Here is a 15,353-nt window from a genome sequence, read left to right on the forward strand (position 1 = left end):
GGCTAATAATGTCCCACCCGTAGTTACAGGTAAGAGGCGAGTTCAAAGTGGCGTTCATTTTAACGACTGACCTTTAATATAGTGAAGTAGTGTTTTATCCTGTCCAGTCACCTACTGTGAACAGTTTTCAACTGAAGTAATAGTTCCTTTAAACATGCTGTCAACACAGGGACTATTTCTTTGTCAGATAGTAGTTCCGATGAAAATGTTCACAGCGACATCTAGAGTTTTGGGGCAGACACGTTCCGGTTGACTGAAAAATTACATGTAAAAAGTAGCACCACATATTCAATGTGTTCACCTCCGTTGTATTGAGGTAGAGAAAAACACAAAACTATCTGCATGACTATGCTACTAGATCTAAGTTATTATCTAGGTGAACAGACCCTTCAAAACTTCAGACCCCTTGCATGATACAAACATTCTCCAAATTATTCCAAATATTCAGGAGTACAAGCTCATCTGGTAGTATGACAAAAAAATATCATTTTAATTTTTAAGCAGGATAAAAGAAGTAAAATGTGTAAAATCCATTATTCATTTATTCACTGTGGAAGTGCACACTTCCAATATGAGCTTAATACTAAAAACCAAAAAGAAGCTTTTAAACACAGAAAACTCACATGAGAAAAGTTTCATAGTTTTCATATCCCTGATTATGTGCATAATTTTATTGCCTCACCGCCAGCTGTAACCCATCAGCAGCGTACGTTGCCTTTGATTGTTTGTTCTTGTAAAGCTAACCTGTTTCTCCTCTGTCTGCAGGGTCTGTATTTAGCCCTGCTGCTTGTGTTGGAATGGGGATGTGTGACAGGACGGCTATGATTGTGCATATGAGGTTGGAGATCAGTGTCAGTTTCCAACAAGGGCTCTATATTTAGCCGCTGAGGGGACTGGGTGACCCAGTCTTGCCGCAACACACACACACACTCCTCTGGACCCCGACGCTACTTCACCTGCTGGCTGTGTATTTTCTTTCAGTGTATATGTTTACCACCTGTGTTTCTCAATGAAGAGGAGGTGAGTGGTGAATACTTTATTTCCTCATTTGAGATGACACTGCAGTATGAATTACCTGCTCTCTATACTAATGTGATTTTTAAAAATGTAATATTAACAGCATCCCGGAGCCACTGTGACAGCTTGATGTGACTTAGAGAATGGTTTTGCTGCTTGGCAATGCAGCTGTCATCTGCGGCCTACTGAGAATACAGCTTGGTGATTAGTGAAGTGGCTGTCAGAGGTGGCCATGTGTCAGTCTGAAGTGCCAGAGGCCAGGCTTGGCCTGAACAGTCCTGACCCACTGGTGAGAGAGGCTTTCCTGATGGCTCATGACTACATAGACTATGTAACCACAGGGGGGGCAGATGGCACCATGGGTCCAGCCCCTACAGCCTGCACTGCAGCCCTGCGCCACGCAGGCGACGAACTCCTCATTCGCTTCCCCATCTTCTTCAGGCGCTGGCCTCGTGTCTTCCAGGATGTGACGGAGAACACAGCGTGCCCCATGCTCATGAGCCTCCTGGATGAACACTTCTTCCCCCCCATCACAGGGGGGCGGCGCAGGGACCTGGCCTGGAGTGCCGTGCTGTCAGTGTATGTCCTGGCTGGCCAGATGGCCCTGCACTGCCATGAGAGGGGCATGGTTGCAGTCCTGCCCCGGTTGAAGGAGTGTGTGGGGGCATATGTGGAGAGGGTCATCTGCCCTGAGATACAAGACAAGGGAGGATGGGTAAGAGTTCATGTGTGAAAATGTGAGCTGATTCTCCTTTATACAGCACACATGTATAAACCTATAAGCAACCAGATGACCTTTATACAACACAGACTGGAACAATTCATCCATCCACAGCCTTACAGCCCTGCTCTACCATGTCAAACCTACTTAAACCCTTTGTGCCCAAACCCCCAGAAACCAACTGGGACTACTATTGCGGAGTACCATCCTGCTCCAGGTTTGCTGTGTGTCAATTAGTCTGTGGCAATTTGATTAAACATTCACAAATGTATACATATACACCATGTAAGCACAATGTCAGCTGAATTAATGAAGGTTTTAAAAGTAGATTATGACATAGGGCCTCAAGACAGTGCATCAAAATTACTTTAAGGACAGGTTCACAATTTTTATGTCAGTGAAAGAGGTTTTCCTCGCTGTAATCATTCCTCCTGTTCATACTGGATATTAAAAGATCCTTCAAATGTGCTTTCAATGTAAGTGATGGAGGCCAAAATCCACAGTGTGTCCACACAGTCATTTAAAAGTTGATGTGAAGCTTATATGAGGCTTCAGCAGTCTGAGTTAGTCATATCAAGTGGATATTTGACACAGTTACAGTCTTTTTAGCATCAGATTCCCTCTCTGTGTTTCCCTGTTGAGCTGCAGGTGGAAGTATAGTAACAAAAAGAGGGACTTTGACACTAAAAAGACTGTAACGTTGAAAGATATCTACTTGATTTGACTCATTTGGACGCTGAAGTTTCATATTAGCTTCAGATAAACCTTGAAATACATTTTTGCACAGAAGGAGGACTGTGGATTTTGTCCCCCATCACTTCCATTGTAAATGCATTATGAAGGGATCTTCTAATGGTCAGTATGAACAGGAGGAATGATTACAGCAAGAAAAACAGGTTTCACTGTTCATTTGGTAACCTGACTGTAGTTTTGTGACCCCGTCTGTTAAAACGAAAGGCCCCTATTATTTCAGTTTCAGTTTATAGTTCCAAACAAACTTACAATGAATGAAATTACAACAAACTGTCACACATTGAAACCTGGGGCCCAGAATTTTTGTGCTGTGCCAAGTCCAGCGTTGTTGTACATCAGCAACCTGTTTAAAATAGATACACTGAAATACATTCAGTTTAGAAACAAGATGCCATTAAAAATGCTGGTCTGTGGTGACTTTTAAATGAAGCCAGCTGTGTGAAAAATTGACCTCTTTGGACAAATTTCCATGTCAAAAACATACACTGATTTAAAAATACAGATACAAAAATTTCTGAAAAAACAAACAAAAGAATCATTATTGGTTTCCTCATTCTGTTACAACAATTTAAAGTAACAATTCAAAACAATCGATCACAGAGTTTTCTCTCCATCAGATTACACTCTTGTCTTTACTGATATGTGAATGACCTCTTTATGCATTAAGAATGGAACTCCACTCCAAAAAATGTTAACGCCATATTCTCTCAGTATTTAGTAAAAAATATGCAATATTTCATACTACTTGACACTCAAATCTATTTCTTGTCTCTGGCAGGGTGGTTTTGTGTCACGCTTTGGAGAGAAGCAGAACCTGGAGGGCCAGGTGAAGAAAGTGTGCTGTTGGACACTGGTAGCATTGGCCATAAGCATCCTCACCTACTGCCTGTGGAAAAGAATGGCTTAGCCAACACTGCCATCTAGTGGCCAGAACCAGAAACTCTCCAAACAGCTGCTCTGATATCAGTGTCTGAGGTTTTATAGGCCTGCTGTATCATTAAAATCTGTATAAACCATGGATGTATTCCAATATATATATATATATACAAAAACACAATATATCAGTCAACACCCCATACCCTGCTGTAAATATAGTTTGTAGCATGTAGCTAATGTTGTACCAAGCCATTCAATCAATCACATGCTGAAGAGAGGTGAGCTAACAATGTTTGTGCAGCAGTATATGTACTTTGATCTGGTATTATAAATTAAATCTGTTCTGAGCTCCATGTCAGCTGTGTACAAAGTCTACCATGTACTCAGGATTAGTGCTGCGGTGTCACCAGGCTGAAATCCTCAAGTATGATTGCCATTAGGCCAAGTATGTTTTCTTCAGACTAATCAGGAAGTAAATTAAAGTATCAAGTAAGACCCAAGTATGCTGGAGTTCAAGCCTACTTGAAGCTAATTGTTTTCTCATCTACAGTTAGAACTAATAGCAGGAAATTTGTAGCATTTCTGTAAATAAATCAGTAATGCACCTACACTTTATGTACAGTGTAGATCATTTGGTAAAATAAACCTTTCACCAGATAGAAATGCTAAGTCATGAAGAGAGTTGCAATATATCAATTAAAACCACAGAGACAAACCTCAAATATGCAGGACTTTTATTAACATGAACAGCAGACAGAACACTGAAAACTGGAAAGACTTGGAACGTTACATTTCACTGCAAAGATTTAGCAGAACTTTGTAAAAATGATACATTTAGGCCAGCTCCTCCTCACCCTCCTCCTCAAACTCTCCCTCCTCCTCAGCGGTGGCGTCCTGGTACTGCTGGTACTCAGACACCAGGTCGTTCATGTTGCTCTCTGCCTCGGTGAACTCCATCTCATCCATACCCTCGCCAGTGTACCAGTGGAGGAAAGCTTTGCGCCTGAACATGGCTGTGAACTGCTCGGAGATGCGCTTGAACAGCTCCTGGATGGCTGTGCTGTTGCCGATGAAGGTGGCGGCCATCTTGAGGCCACGGGGAGGAATGTCACACACTGCGGTCTTGACGTTGTTGGGGATCCATTCAACGAAGTAGCTGCTGTTCTTGTTCTGCACGTTCAGCATCTGCTCATCCACCTCCTTCATGGACATGCGGCCACGGAAGATAGCAGCCACAGTCAGGTAGCGGCCGTGACGTGGGTCGCAGGCAGCCATCATGTTCTTGGCGTCGAACATCTGCTGGGTGAGCTCTGGGACAGTGAGTGATCTGTACTGTTGGCTGCCTCGGCTTGTGAGGGGAGCGAAGCCTGGCATGAAGAAGTGCAGACGGGGGAATGGCACCATGTTTACAGCCAGCTTACGCAGGTCAGCGTTGAGCTGTCCGGGGAACCTGAGGCAGGTAGTAACACCGCTCATGGTTGCAGAGACCAAGTGGTTGAGGTCACCGTATGAGGGGGTTGTGAGTTTGAGGGTGCGGAAACAGATGTCGTATAGGGCCTCATTGTCGATGCAGTAGGTCTCATCTGTGTTTTCTACAAGCTGGTGGACTGATAGTGTGGCGTTGTAGGGCTCAACGACTGTGTCTGACACTTTTGGGGAAGGCACCACACTGAAGGTGTTCATGATGCGGTCGGGGTACTCTTCACGGATTTTACTGATGAGCAGGGTGCCCATACCGGAGCCAGTACCACCACCCAGGGAGTGTGTGAGCTGGAAGCCCTGCAGGCAGTCACAGCTCTCTGCCTCCTTCCTCACCACATCCAGGACAGAGTCCACCAGCTCTGCACCCTCTGTGTAGTGACCCTTGGCCCAGTTGTTGCCAGCACCACTCTGGCCTGTAAGAGAAGAATCAAGATTAAGCTTTGCAGCACTCTGGGGGCCTCATGGGTAATGGCTGAAAGTTTCTGAACTAATGTACACAAGAGAAAAACTTACCGAAAACAAAGTTGTCTGGCCTGAAGACCTGGCCGAAAGGTCCAGACCTCACAGAGTCCATGGTGCCTGGCTCCAGATCGACCAGCACGGCACGGGGCACATATTTACCACCTACAAATGCAAAGAAGAGGTGAGGGAAGATAGAAAAAACAAAAAAACAAAACAAAACCACATCTGTATTGTCTATGCAATTTAAAAAAAAAAAAAAACAAAACTACAAAAAAAAACAAAAAAAAAAAAAAAAAAAAATCAGCTGATGTCAACATACCTGAGGCTTCATTGTAGTAGACATTGATCCTGTCCAGCTGCAGGTCACTGTCACCATGGTATGTACCAGTTGGGTCAATGCCGTGCTCATCACTGATCACCTCCCAAAACTGTATTAGAAATCAGATATGTAAACTTATTAGCTCCGAGTAATTAAGATATCAGAAACAAACATTTTTTCCATAATCAAGTCTGGTTTATTTACTGCGTTATTTATTTTTTTTTTTTTTTAGAGTATGGTTTAATGCATATGTAAAGATTAATGTTTACTAGCTCAAACTTAAATTTCCCGCCGTGCCGCTTTGGGCGCGCGCGGCCTGACCCCCTATTGGCTGTGACCCATGGGTTATGAGTTTGAAAATTCCTTGCTACGTCACTAACCGCCAACACCGCCCACTCCCGGCAAAAGCCGGGCGCTGTTCAAAAAGCAACGCCAAGTAGGCCTCAGCCAGCCGGGAACAATGTTACAAAAGCAGCTGAATTTACCGTCGAAAAATTGTTTCACACATAGTTGTATTTCTCATGACGTTATTTCATCCGACAACAAAGCTTATTACGCCCCCCCCACCCCCCTCCCTCCCTCCAATCTGCAATCCCCACTTCCTTTTTTCGCATTGCAGCAACGTTTGTCGAATGAACAATGGTGACGTTAAGCCATTTCAGTTAACGTTACCGTTAATCCTGCCAGTAACGTTAACGGTTAACTACGAGTGTTTAATACAGATGGGCTGGCTAACTGAATTCAACAGATACGTTTTAGAAGATGCCAAAAAAATGCTTAAATTGTTTTTAATTCGGCTATATCTCGACGTATTAGTATCTTAAATGCATCTCCAAAACACATTATGTTTAGATTTAACGTTAGATGGCAGTTTTCATAAATAGGGCACATTCATATTCATAGGGTGTGGTTTCTGGGACGCCAACTGGCACAAAGCACCGGCTCCTCGAGCAGAAAACACGGTGTTTCGGGATAAAATAACTAAATTTAGTACTCATAATACACAAATAGGTTTGCTTACCTTGGCACCAATCTGGTTTCCGCACTGGCCGGCTTGAAGATGCACAATTTCCCTCATTTTGTCTGGAGGTAGGATGGACCCTTCAACGAATGACTTCGGATTTCTTTATGTGCGCGCTCAGTACCTCAGCTCTCTATTTTATATCAGATCCAGGCCCGCCCTTTGCTCCTCAGCTCGAATATCTATTGGCTGATACTCGCAAGGATCCTTTGCAGACATAATTTTAGACCAATCGGATTTTAAAGACTTATTCACCATTGGCCAAATTCGACTGTCAATCACTTTCATCTCAAACGTGTGACTAATATATAATGTAGAGACGTTGGCCTACTTCCCTCATGATGGCGGAATGAAAATGCGACACTGACAACAGATTTTATTCTGCATGTCACATCCGCGCTATAGACTGTGGTATAGACAGCGAAACATTTTATCTCGTCGATCATTTGAAAATATTTCGTTTTGATCAGTTATAAGGGAGTAACCCTCGTTGTCTGCTAGTTATCCACAGTCCACGTGGCTGACTAATTGAGTACAATGGTCCAGTTTAGCAGAAGTTTCGCTAGCGGAAACTGCCCCACCAGAACTGGCCATCAGTGTGCATGGCTACAGCACTGATTTTCAGTCATGTGCCTCAGAGATTTTGCAGCTTTTCATTCCAGCTAAACACAGCAGCAGCTCAATTCACAGATTAGGTCCCCTTTTTCATGGGTCAGTAATGAGCTTGGGTACATGTTTGGAATGTAAAGCTAAATTGTCAGCATTGATGGTGTATAACAGAAACCACAAGCAATGACATATATGTACTGTAAATCTCAATGAATATAGAATTGTATGGTGTTATGGCAAAGTAAAGATAAAAATAAGCATTTGAGGAATGTATACATTTTAGGCACTGAGCTTATATCACAGTGAACAGTAGGCCTATAGGATTATCAACAAGGGAGCCAACAAAAAGAGACCCGCAATTCCCTGATAAATATGACACATAATGGTAATCATCATATGTGGTTGCAGTAGATTAAGACAGATTTGATGATCAAAATCAAGAGCCAGGTCACTCTAAAACTAATAGCATGGGGATCACTTCTATACAAGATGAACATACTACCAATAGTCCGTATTTTGTCCAGTCTAAATATGAGCCCTTAACCTGTCAGACTCCATCTCAGACAGAACATTTTGCAGATTCTTGCTCAATTCTGATTATAATATGTGAAATGCAATATAAGAATTCAACCTCTGTGAAGATCAAACATTACATTGTACAGGGGCTGACTCAGACACCGGATGTCTGGAGGAAAGAAAAAGGCTGTAGATAGGTGTGGACTGCACTGACTGCTGTAAAGCAGAGTTGTGGAATGAGGGCAGATGAGCTTATTAATAGTTAATCTGAATGCCAGGCAAGAATGTGGCTGCGACGCCAGCTCTCCTGCATGGTGCAGTTGCCACGGCTGTGTCTCTAAGGACTGCGGGGGGAAACATCACTCCCAGGTGGTTGTCGCCATGATGATTAGGCTTTCCCACTGGGTGTTGCAGACTTCTGTGCATTAGTACAGGGCTTTAAATAAGCTTTCCATGGACCTACCCAGCCCTTAGAGCAGTATCGATGCATGCCATGAGTTTTTATGTAGATTAGCTCTTTTGCAGACTAGTGAAGGCTTTCTGGGGATAAATGAATAGTGATTCACTGAGTGCTTCTCATTAAATCTAAGTAGTGTCATTATAAATTCATCAGCCTGGGCCTTTGTGTTTTTTACAGGAACACCACTGCTATGCTTATCATATTATACTGTATGTAGGTCACTCTCATAGTCTCTACTGTGTGTGCATTGTAATATGACACACAAAGACCTCCTCTGTGTGCTCCATGACAGATATGTCACAGAGAGGATGAGTCTTGATGCAAGCATGATCATCTAGCTTTTAGTGCTGCTCCCTTGTCTATAATCTAGGCCTTATGATTTGTAGTTTTATGTTTTCAGGTGTGTCACTGTATTGCCGACATTGTATGGCAAAAGTTGACATGCAGACATTTGGTTATACAGACCCATAGTGTTCAGCTTTGCTATCTTGCACTGTAGTCAGTGATTTTATCCATTAGGATTTGGCAAAACTATCCTGCGACGGAAGCTGATGAATTATAATCCTGCAACAGCTGATGTGTAATTATTGGATGTCGCTGGGAGGTATAGTAGGTCTGGAGAGCACCTCTTAGCTAAGGACCAAGATTCACAGCCCATCACTGCTGCAGTCACTGAATCTGCCACCAGCTGCAGGGGTTCTCCTCTGTCCCTGGGGCCAGAGAAAGGATGTGCTTTATTCACACAGCACAAACCAATTTCTACAAAACCATTTAACATATACATAATATATTTAACCAACACAATGATCTTTCCCTAAACAGTTTTCAGAAATCTTCAGTATAATGTAATTGTTAAACATCAGCCATATTTGACATGAGGGAACAAAACATACTGGAAATACACTGTCCTCAAGTCAACATTTAAAAGGAAATATACTCTAAAATTATCTGTAGGTACTGTAACAAAAGAGTAGTTAGCCAATTTAGCCATGAAGGCCTAAACCAAAGGCTACAACATTGGATTGAAGGGAATATCCATTAAAGGCATCACCAATGATGTTAGCTGTTAGCAGTTGGCTACGTCATATAATCCAAGCATGTGTTACAGTATGTTCTTAGCTGGTTCAAACTGTCACATTTTTAAATATCTGACCAAATGAGTTTACTGGTTTTCCTGATGTGCAGCTGCTGAAGCCTTTGATTCAGACCTACTCTGTCACCTGAGCTCTTCTCATGTTGTAACAATGTCAAATGATAATTTTGTCATATAATCTTATTAATTCACCTTCTAATTGAATTTAGAATTAATTTAGTTTTAATTTAGAATGAATTTTCTGCTCATGAGTTACACATGGTCAATAAAGTATGCAGATGCCTGAACATTACACCCATATATGATTACTGCTAAGGTCATTAATATGCTGCTTATGATCAGTATTCTGGTTCATCCCAAAAATGAAAGTTGTCTCAGATCAGTCAAAATCTTCCACACCAAAATGGGAAAACCATTTCTTCATTAATCCATGTGCTCAGGGCATTGTCATGTTAAAATAGGAAACAAACAAACATAATCTGTTCCCACAAAGTTGGTAGCACACTGGTGTATAAAATACTATTGTATGCTGTAGCATTAAGATTTCCCTTCACTGGAACTAAGGGGCCCAAACCATGAACAAAAGTATGTAGACATTTAGAGTATGAAATGTGGTTGCTTTATAAAACTGCCTCCTTGTCTTTTTTTTATGAAGATAAAAGATCTGACCTGTTCTATTTTTATAAGACAAACAATAAAACATATTCCAGTAATAGCACTGAGCCAGACAGTTATGTGTTTGTTGTAGACAGAGTCTCTAGAGTTGGTAGATATTTTCTTTGATCTCGCTCAGTTTTGTTCCTCTGCAGTCTGTTGCCTTTGTGCCATAACTGATCAATTATTCATTGAACCTGTTCTTTGGGAGGATGATGTGTGCACATTGAGTGGTTTGTGGTGACAGCTTGAGTAGGTGAGCTAGAGCTTAATGCATGAAAACCATTTCAGTGCACTGGGAGGAGATTTTGCCATTTGATGCGTTTTATGAATCCAGTACCTCATGATGAAGCACTTTCCACAGTGTGCTTACACGCAGTGTGTCTCTGTGAAGCCCTGTTGAACCAGTGCTGCTCCCCCTGACTCAGCTTCTGTCAGGACACTGCAGCATTCAGCACTCAGCCTCCAGCAGCCAGATCAATATTACATAAAGGAAGCAGATGCTGCCGGGAGAGACACGCCCCACATCAATCCTGCTCAAATGTTGTAATGCTTTAACAAAATTACCTGTGAAGTCAGTGATGTAATTTGATCATACAATATGTCCACAGAAAGCATTACAAACACTGTCACTGTCTAACAGGAAGGAGATCTGAGAGAGAACATAGTGTTCAGATGTCATTTTAATATTTTCAGTGATCAAAATTGGTATTGGACTTTCAACATCCTCATTTTATGTACATTGCTTAGAATATGCTAATACAGACAGACCATAAAGTTATTACATAAACCAGCAGTATCTCACAGCTCCAGAATATTTACACAACACAGGATTATGATGAAGAGTCTAAACACGTTACATTATAGGTGTTCATTGTTGTTCTGAATACAACATTTGCTATATTTTGTAGAAGTGAAAAAGCCAGCTAATGGAATTTACCTCCACATCACTTCAGTACGACAAAGTAGGAAGTGCAGATAGGTAAAGATTAATGAATGATATTATTTTTTATTATACATTAAAGCTTAAACATTAAAGTGAAGTAACAATAAGCAAAACACATTTTGTAGAGGAGGGGGACTTTAAGGCCCCCACCCCACCACCCCTCCAACGTAGAAATCAATTGAATTCTCATCAGCTAGTAACCAAAGAAGCCAAGTTGAATTTGACTGAACAATCATAAAGAACATGAACATGTTTCTTTTCACTAATTTTTTTCTTTGTGTCTGTTGTGTAAATCCAAACTGCACCAAAATTTTGCTCATAAATACCATATTTTTGGACAATAAACACGAGGCTTTTTCATATTTTGGATTGGACTGATGTGTTTGCTTGATAAACATCACTAATTTTTCTTTTCTTCTTTGTCAAAACCCATCTTGCGCTGTTATTGTTGTTTTGCTTTTTGAGTAAATCAAGCTGGTTTCTATTCCCAAATAAATCAAGTTTTGTTGTGTTCCACATTTCTCCCCCCCTGGTCATGTGTGCTTCCCCTGCAATGTCTCCTCCCCTCATGGTGTGCACGCCCTGGAGGCTGGGAAACACTGGGTGTGAACAATGCGCTGGTATGTAGTGTAAAACGACGCCTCAGGTCAGAAGTAAATACAAAACAGAGTTAAATACAGATCAGAGATCAGAGAGTGAAAATACAGTAGTGGACATGAAGCCCCATATTATGTTATAATATTGCTGTCAATTGTTTTTCAACATTTTAAATGCAATATTGTTACTTCAGCTTGTGAAGAATAGTTATGCACACACAGGAACTCACAGAAAAACACCTAAATGAATATTGAGAACAACAGAGCATTGATTTGTACCAGCCTGGGGACTGGCACTGTTACATACAGTAGATATTGTGGGTAACGGGTTATCAGGATGGACAGGTGTTAGACAGGAACAGCTGGACTCATGTACAGTATGTGTGCTGATTCACTCTCATATCAGGTTACTGACTCCCCAATGCAGCACCATTCAGCCAAGCTCACATTCTGCTGCGAACCACAGTCCTTTCAGTCTGCAGACACACATTATACACAATCAGTGTGTCACGACATACTGTGTCCATTTGAATGCAGGTTACACCCAGAGCTAGCATTGTAAATGAGGATGGAAAATACAATGGCTCAGGTGGGAAAGAAGCAGAATGAATAGACATTTTACAGAGATGTATGTTTGAAGCTTGATACTGATATTTTGGATTTAGGGCACTGATAGCTCATTAACAGTGTTTAGAGGTACATGGATACTTAAAAACTCCATTGTAACCAAAGCTGCCCTACAAAGTCAAGTACAATAACCAGTAATCTGACTTTTTGACCAAGTATTATGCCATAGAGATGCATAATAATGAGATTTATAATCTTTGTGCTTCACAGTATTTGCAGTAACCACAAAATGGAGCTAAAAACTAAACTGCGCCCTGGTTCGGTAATTAGTGGGCTCTAGACGCTCAGAATCACACATCCTGCTCTGTCTTCACATAGTGACAGCTGAAGATGAAGTAAAAGAGCTAGTGAGTAAAGCTAGCTATGGCTAGCCCTAGCAAGAGATAGCCACAGCTAGCCTTAGCAAAGGCTGATTTTTCGCTAGCAGTTTTTCATCTGTAAATAAAAAATGTTTTTGTAATTTGTTTAAACTAAATGAAGCATAGTTAAGCTACAGCTAAACTACTGCTAAAGCTAACTAGCTTAGCAGGGTATCCATAACTGCTTCTGTGGAAATCATACAATTTGGTGGTTAAGCCACATCTTTAAATGTGTTAAATTGTAGATTCATTTATCATATTGATTCATTATACATCTGAATAGTAGATGGGCAGACATAAATAATCAAAATACAGTTAAATTTCTTTAAAACATGAGCTAAAATGGAAAAGAGAGCTGAAAGAACATACTGTATTTCCTGCTCACATTCCCGGAAGATAATATACCATATTTGGCCAAAGAAGATAAATACATATTTGTCTATGAGAAATGTTAGTAAATGTTTCTATCAGTCCTGATCTAGAGATGCTTCCTTCCTTCCATTGATTTTTCCCAATAACTCACTATGTGTAATGTGTCTTTAAGAGTGCTGTATCTCTCTGGCTGCTCTCCAGAGAGTTGAGTCAGGAAGCTAATACAGCCAGACAGTCACCAGCAGGCTATGCACAGCCACAGCCCCACAGTTACTGAGCATGATGGTCCATAAGCCTGATCCGGGGGAAGTCCACGATGCATCCGCCCACCCTGCAAGCACAGGATATTATGTTACAGAAATACACCAGTGTCATGATGTTGGGGCGTTGCACCAGGGGTGGGGGGCGGGGGACTAGTTAAGCATCTACTGTTGTGTCTACATCTCTGGCTCTCACTGACTGTATTTAACACTGTTTCAGGGATGAGCTTAAATTTGCTGCATGTAGCATGTTAGCATATATAAATCACATCATATCCATCACCAAAATGTGATCAGCAAAAAGACTGTCCGCCTCTAATGATCACAGGGCTGCATTGCAGAGATCCTGGCAGCTGGAGGCTGACTGAGAAACCACTTCCCCCAACACATTAAAATGCCAGCAAAGGGGAGGGATCAGGAAGCAACAGGGTTTATGGGAAATGTGGTCTCAATTAGAAACAGAAGAAAATCAGAGGCAGAATGTATTCACACTTTGAGTCTGTCTCTGAAATACAGCGATCAAGTCAGGAAGCTTGGAATCACTGATGTGGATGTGACTCTGAAAGTCAAATCAGAAACAGAACTATGGCAACTTTCAATCAAAAATGAGAGCATTCATATCTGAAGCTGGTTATGAAAAACTGAAAAGAATATTCTGTGGGGTTTGTCAGTATCTTGGAGGGTTTTGGTTGGTTTTTCACATATTTTTCTATTGTATCTCCCTTCTTTTCTTTTGTTATTGTTGCATTTACTGGTATTTTATTACTTATATTCTTCTGTACATGTTACTTGTTGCTGTGTTCATTTTAATGCACAGCACATTCAGTTTAATGCCTAATGAAATGTGCTATATATTTAAAATGACTTAAATTTAATAAAAAAACAAATTTAAACACAATGCAACAGTAGATGTTGCTTCATTTCTCAAATATTGACTCATTGTAGTAAAATATTACAGTACTTACAGTATATTTACTACCTTTACACATGTATACAGCTTATTATATCTTACCAATGTCACTGAAATAAAATCTTCACTGTGTGTGCAGATGAAATGATCATGCATCCAAAATCCAATAACTAACAACTATCTATAAACTGTGCACATTGTAAAAACTCTGGCTTTATTCAGCTACAAATAACTGCAGTGTGGAAGAATAAACCATACAGGAAGTTCAAAGCAATCAGGTTTCCTCCATATCTGGATTTATGACAATGATGTCAGTGAGGTGGAGCTAACTGCTAAATGAAAGCCATTTTTTCTGAGAAGCTATCCACTAGAGGGAGCTCTATGTACACCAGCCAAACACAGAGTAAATAAAGGGCCACGCAAATATGATGACTGATGATCATAAGCAGATATGATCATCCAATGACAAGGTTGAATAATGTCCTCTCGATGCATGATCATACCTAGAGATGATCCTCAGTTAAATCCTACCAGAACATTTGTCTGTTGCTGTAATCAAACCTGTGACCTTTTGGTGATGGGTAGGTTTTCCCAGCATGCCCCCCTGTTCCTCATACCCTGACAGTGAACATTAGGCAAAACAGGCAGACACAGAATACATTCATTCTTATCTGTATAATTTTGATACATGGGAGCTTTGCATATTGCTGATTCACTACACTGCCCTGTGTGATTACCAGCACAGCATCTCCAGTGATGATGGGCTACAGTTTCATTACATGTATGCACTATGAGCATGTAAGTAATATGTCAGAGCTTACAAACACATTCTAAATATGAGTACAGTGTTTTAGCTCTAATAACATAAAACACATAATTTGTTCCTATAATGTGAAATCAAACATATTCTGAAAAAGTGTATCGTCTGGTTTCCTTTACTTTGTGTATTACATTGTATTTCATGGTTTTGAATACTAAATTTATGCAAATGAAGTAGCTTCTGGGTCACTCCACACTGTACACCTGCTTGGATCATCTTCATGTGACGTTAAGAAAAAAAAAGATTGATGGGAAATGTAGTCCCTTACTATGCACCATACTTTACTCCATACAAGTTATGCAATTCATGTTATTTCCACATTTTTTTTTTTAAATTAAGCAGTTTCAAATCTTGCAAGATTACAGACATCAAAGGTAAATTAGCACTGAACAAAAACTAATTGTGTAGTGAATCTGTGCAAACACATAGATATCCAGTTTTTGTGCAGGCTCTGTGTTTTAAAATGCACCATGTAGAGGA

At 40.8% G+C, this 15,353-nt stretch overlaps 2 protein-coding genes across 2 annotated transcripts; one reads left to right on the top strand and one right to left on the bottom strand.

Annotated features, from left to right (window-relative positions):
• Positions 1–876: 876 nt before the first annotated feature.
• bcl2l16 (BCL2 like 16) lies at positions 877–5,264 on the top strand. The gene is made up of 3 exons (XM_067600875.1): positions 877–1,020; positions 1,121–1,732; positions 3,270–5,264. The coding sequence occupies exons 2-3, from the start codon at positions 1,250–1,252 to the stop codon at positions 3,396–3,398; spliced, it is 612 nt and encodes a 203-aa protein (XP_067456976.1). The 5' UTR covers positions 877–1,020; positions 1,121–1,249; the 3' UTR covers positions 3,399–5,264.
• On the bottom strand, positions 4,085–6,809 carry tubb2b (tubulin, beta 2b). The gene is made up of 4 exons (XM_067600862.1): positions 6,652–6,809; positions 5,631–5,739; positions 5,363–5,473; positions 4,085–5,262 (listed from the first exon to the last, which is right to left on the bottom strand). Exons 1-4 carry the CDS (start codon positions 6,706–6,708, stop codon positions 4,202–4,204), a joined length of 1,338 nt encoding a protein of 445 aa, XP_067456963.1. The 5' UTR covers positions 6,709–6,809; the 3' UTR covers positions 4,085–4,201.
• Between the last annotated feature and the right edge of the window lie 8,544 nt (positions 6,810–15,353).

This window comes from Thunnus thynnus, chromosome 2 (assembly GCF_963924715.1).
Source record: "Thunnus thynnus chromosome 2, fThuThy2.1, whole genome shotgun sequence".
NCBI lineage: Eukaryota > Metazoa > Chordata > Actinopteri > Scombriformes > Scombridae > Thunnus > Thunnus thynnus.

Coding starts and splice junctions, on each gene's coding strand:
- bcl2l16 (XM_067600875.1), top strand. CDS start 1,250: ATGTGTCAGTCTGAAGTGCCAGAGGCCAGGCTTGGCCTGAACAGTCCT. Junction 1,733..3,269: donor TACAAGACAAGGGAGGATGG/GTAAGAGTTCAT, acceptor TGTCTCTGGCAG/GGTGGTTTTGTGTCACGCTT.
- tubb2b (XM_067600862.1), bottom strand. CDS start 6,708: ATGAGGGAAATTGTGCATCTTCAAGCCGGCCAGTGCGGAAACCAGATT. Junction 5,474..5,630: donor CTACTACAATGAAGCCTCAG/GTATGTTGACAT, acceptor TTGCATTTGTAG/GTGGTAAATATGTGCCCCGT. Junction 5,263..5,362: donor GCCAGACAACTTTGTTTTCG/GTAAGTTTTTCT, acceptor CTTCTCTTACAG/GCCAGAGTGGTGCTGGCAAC.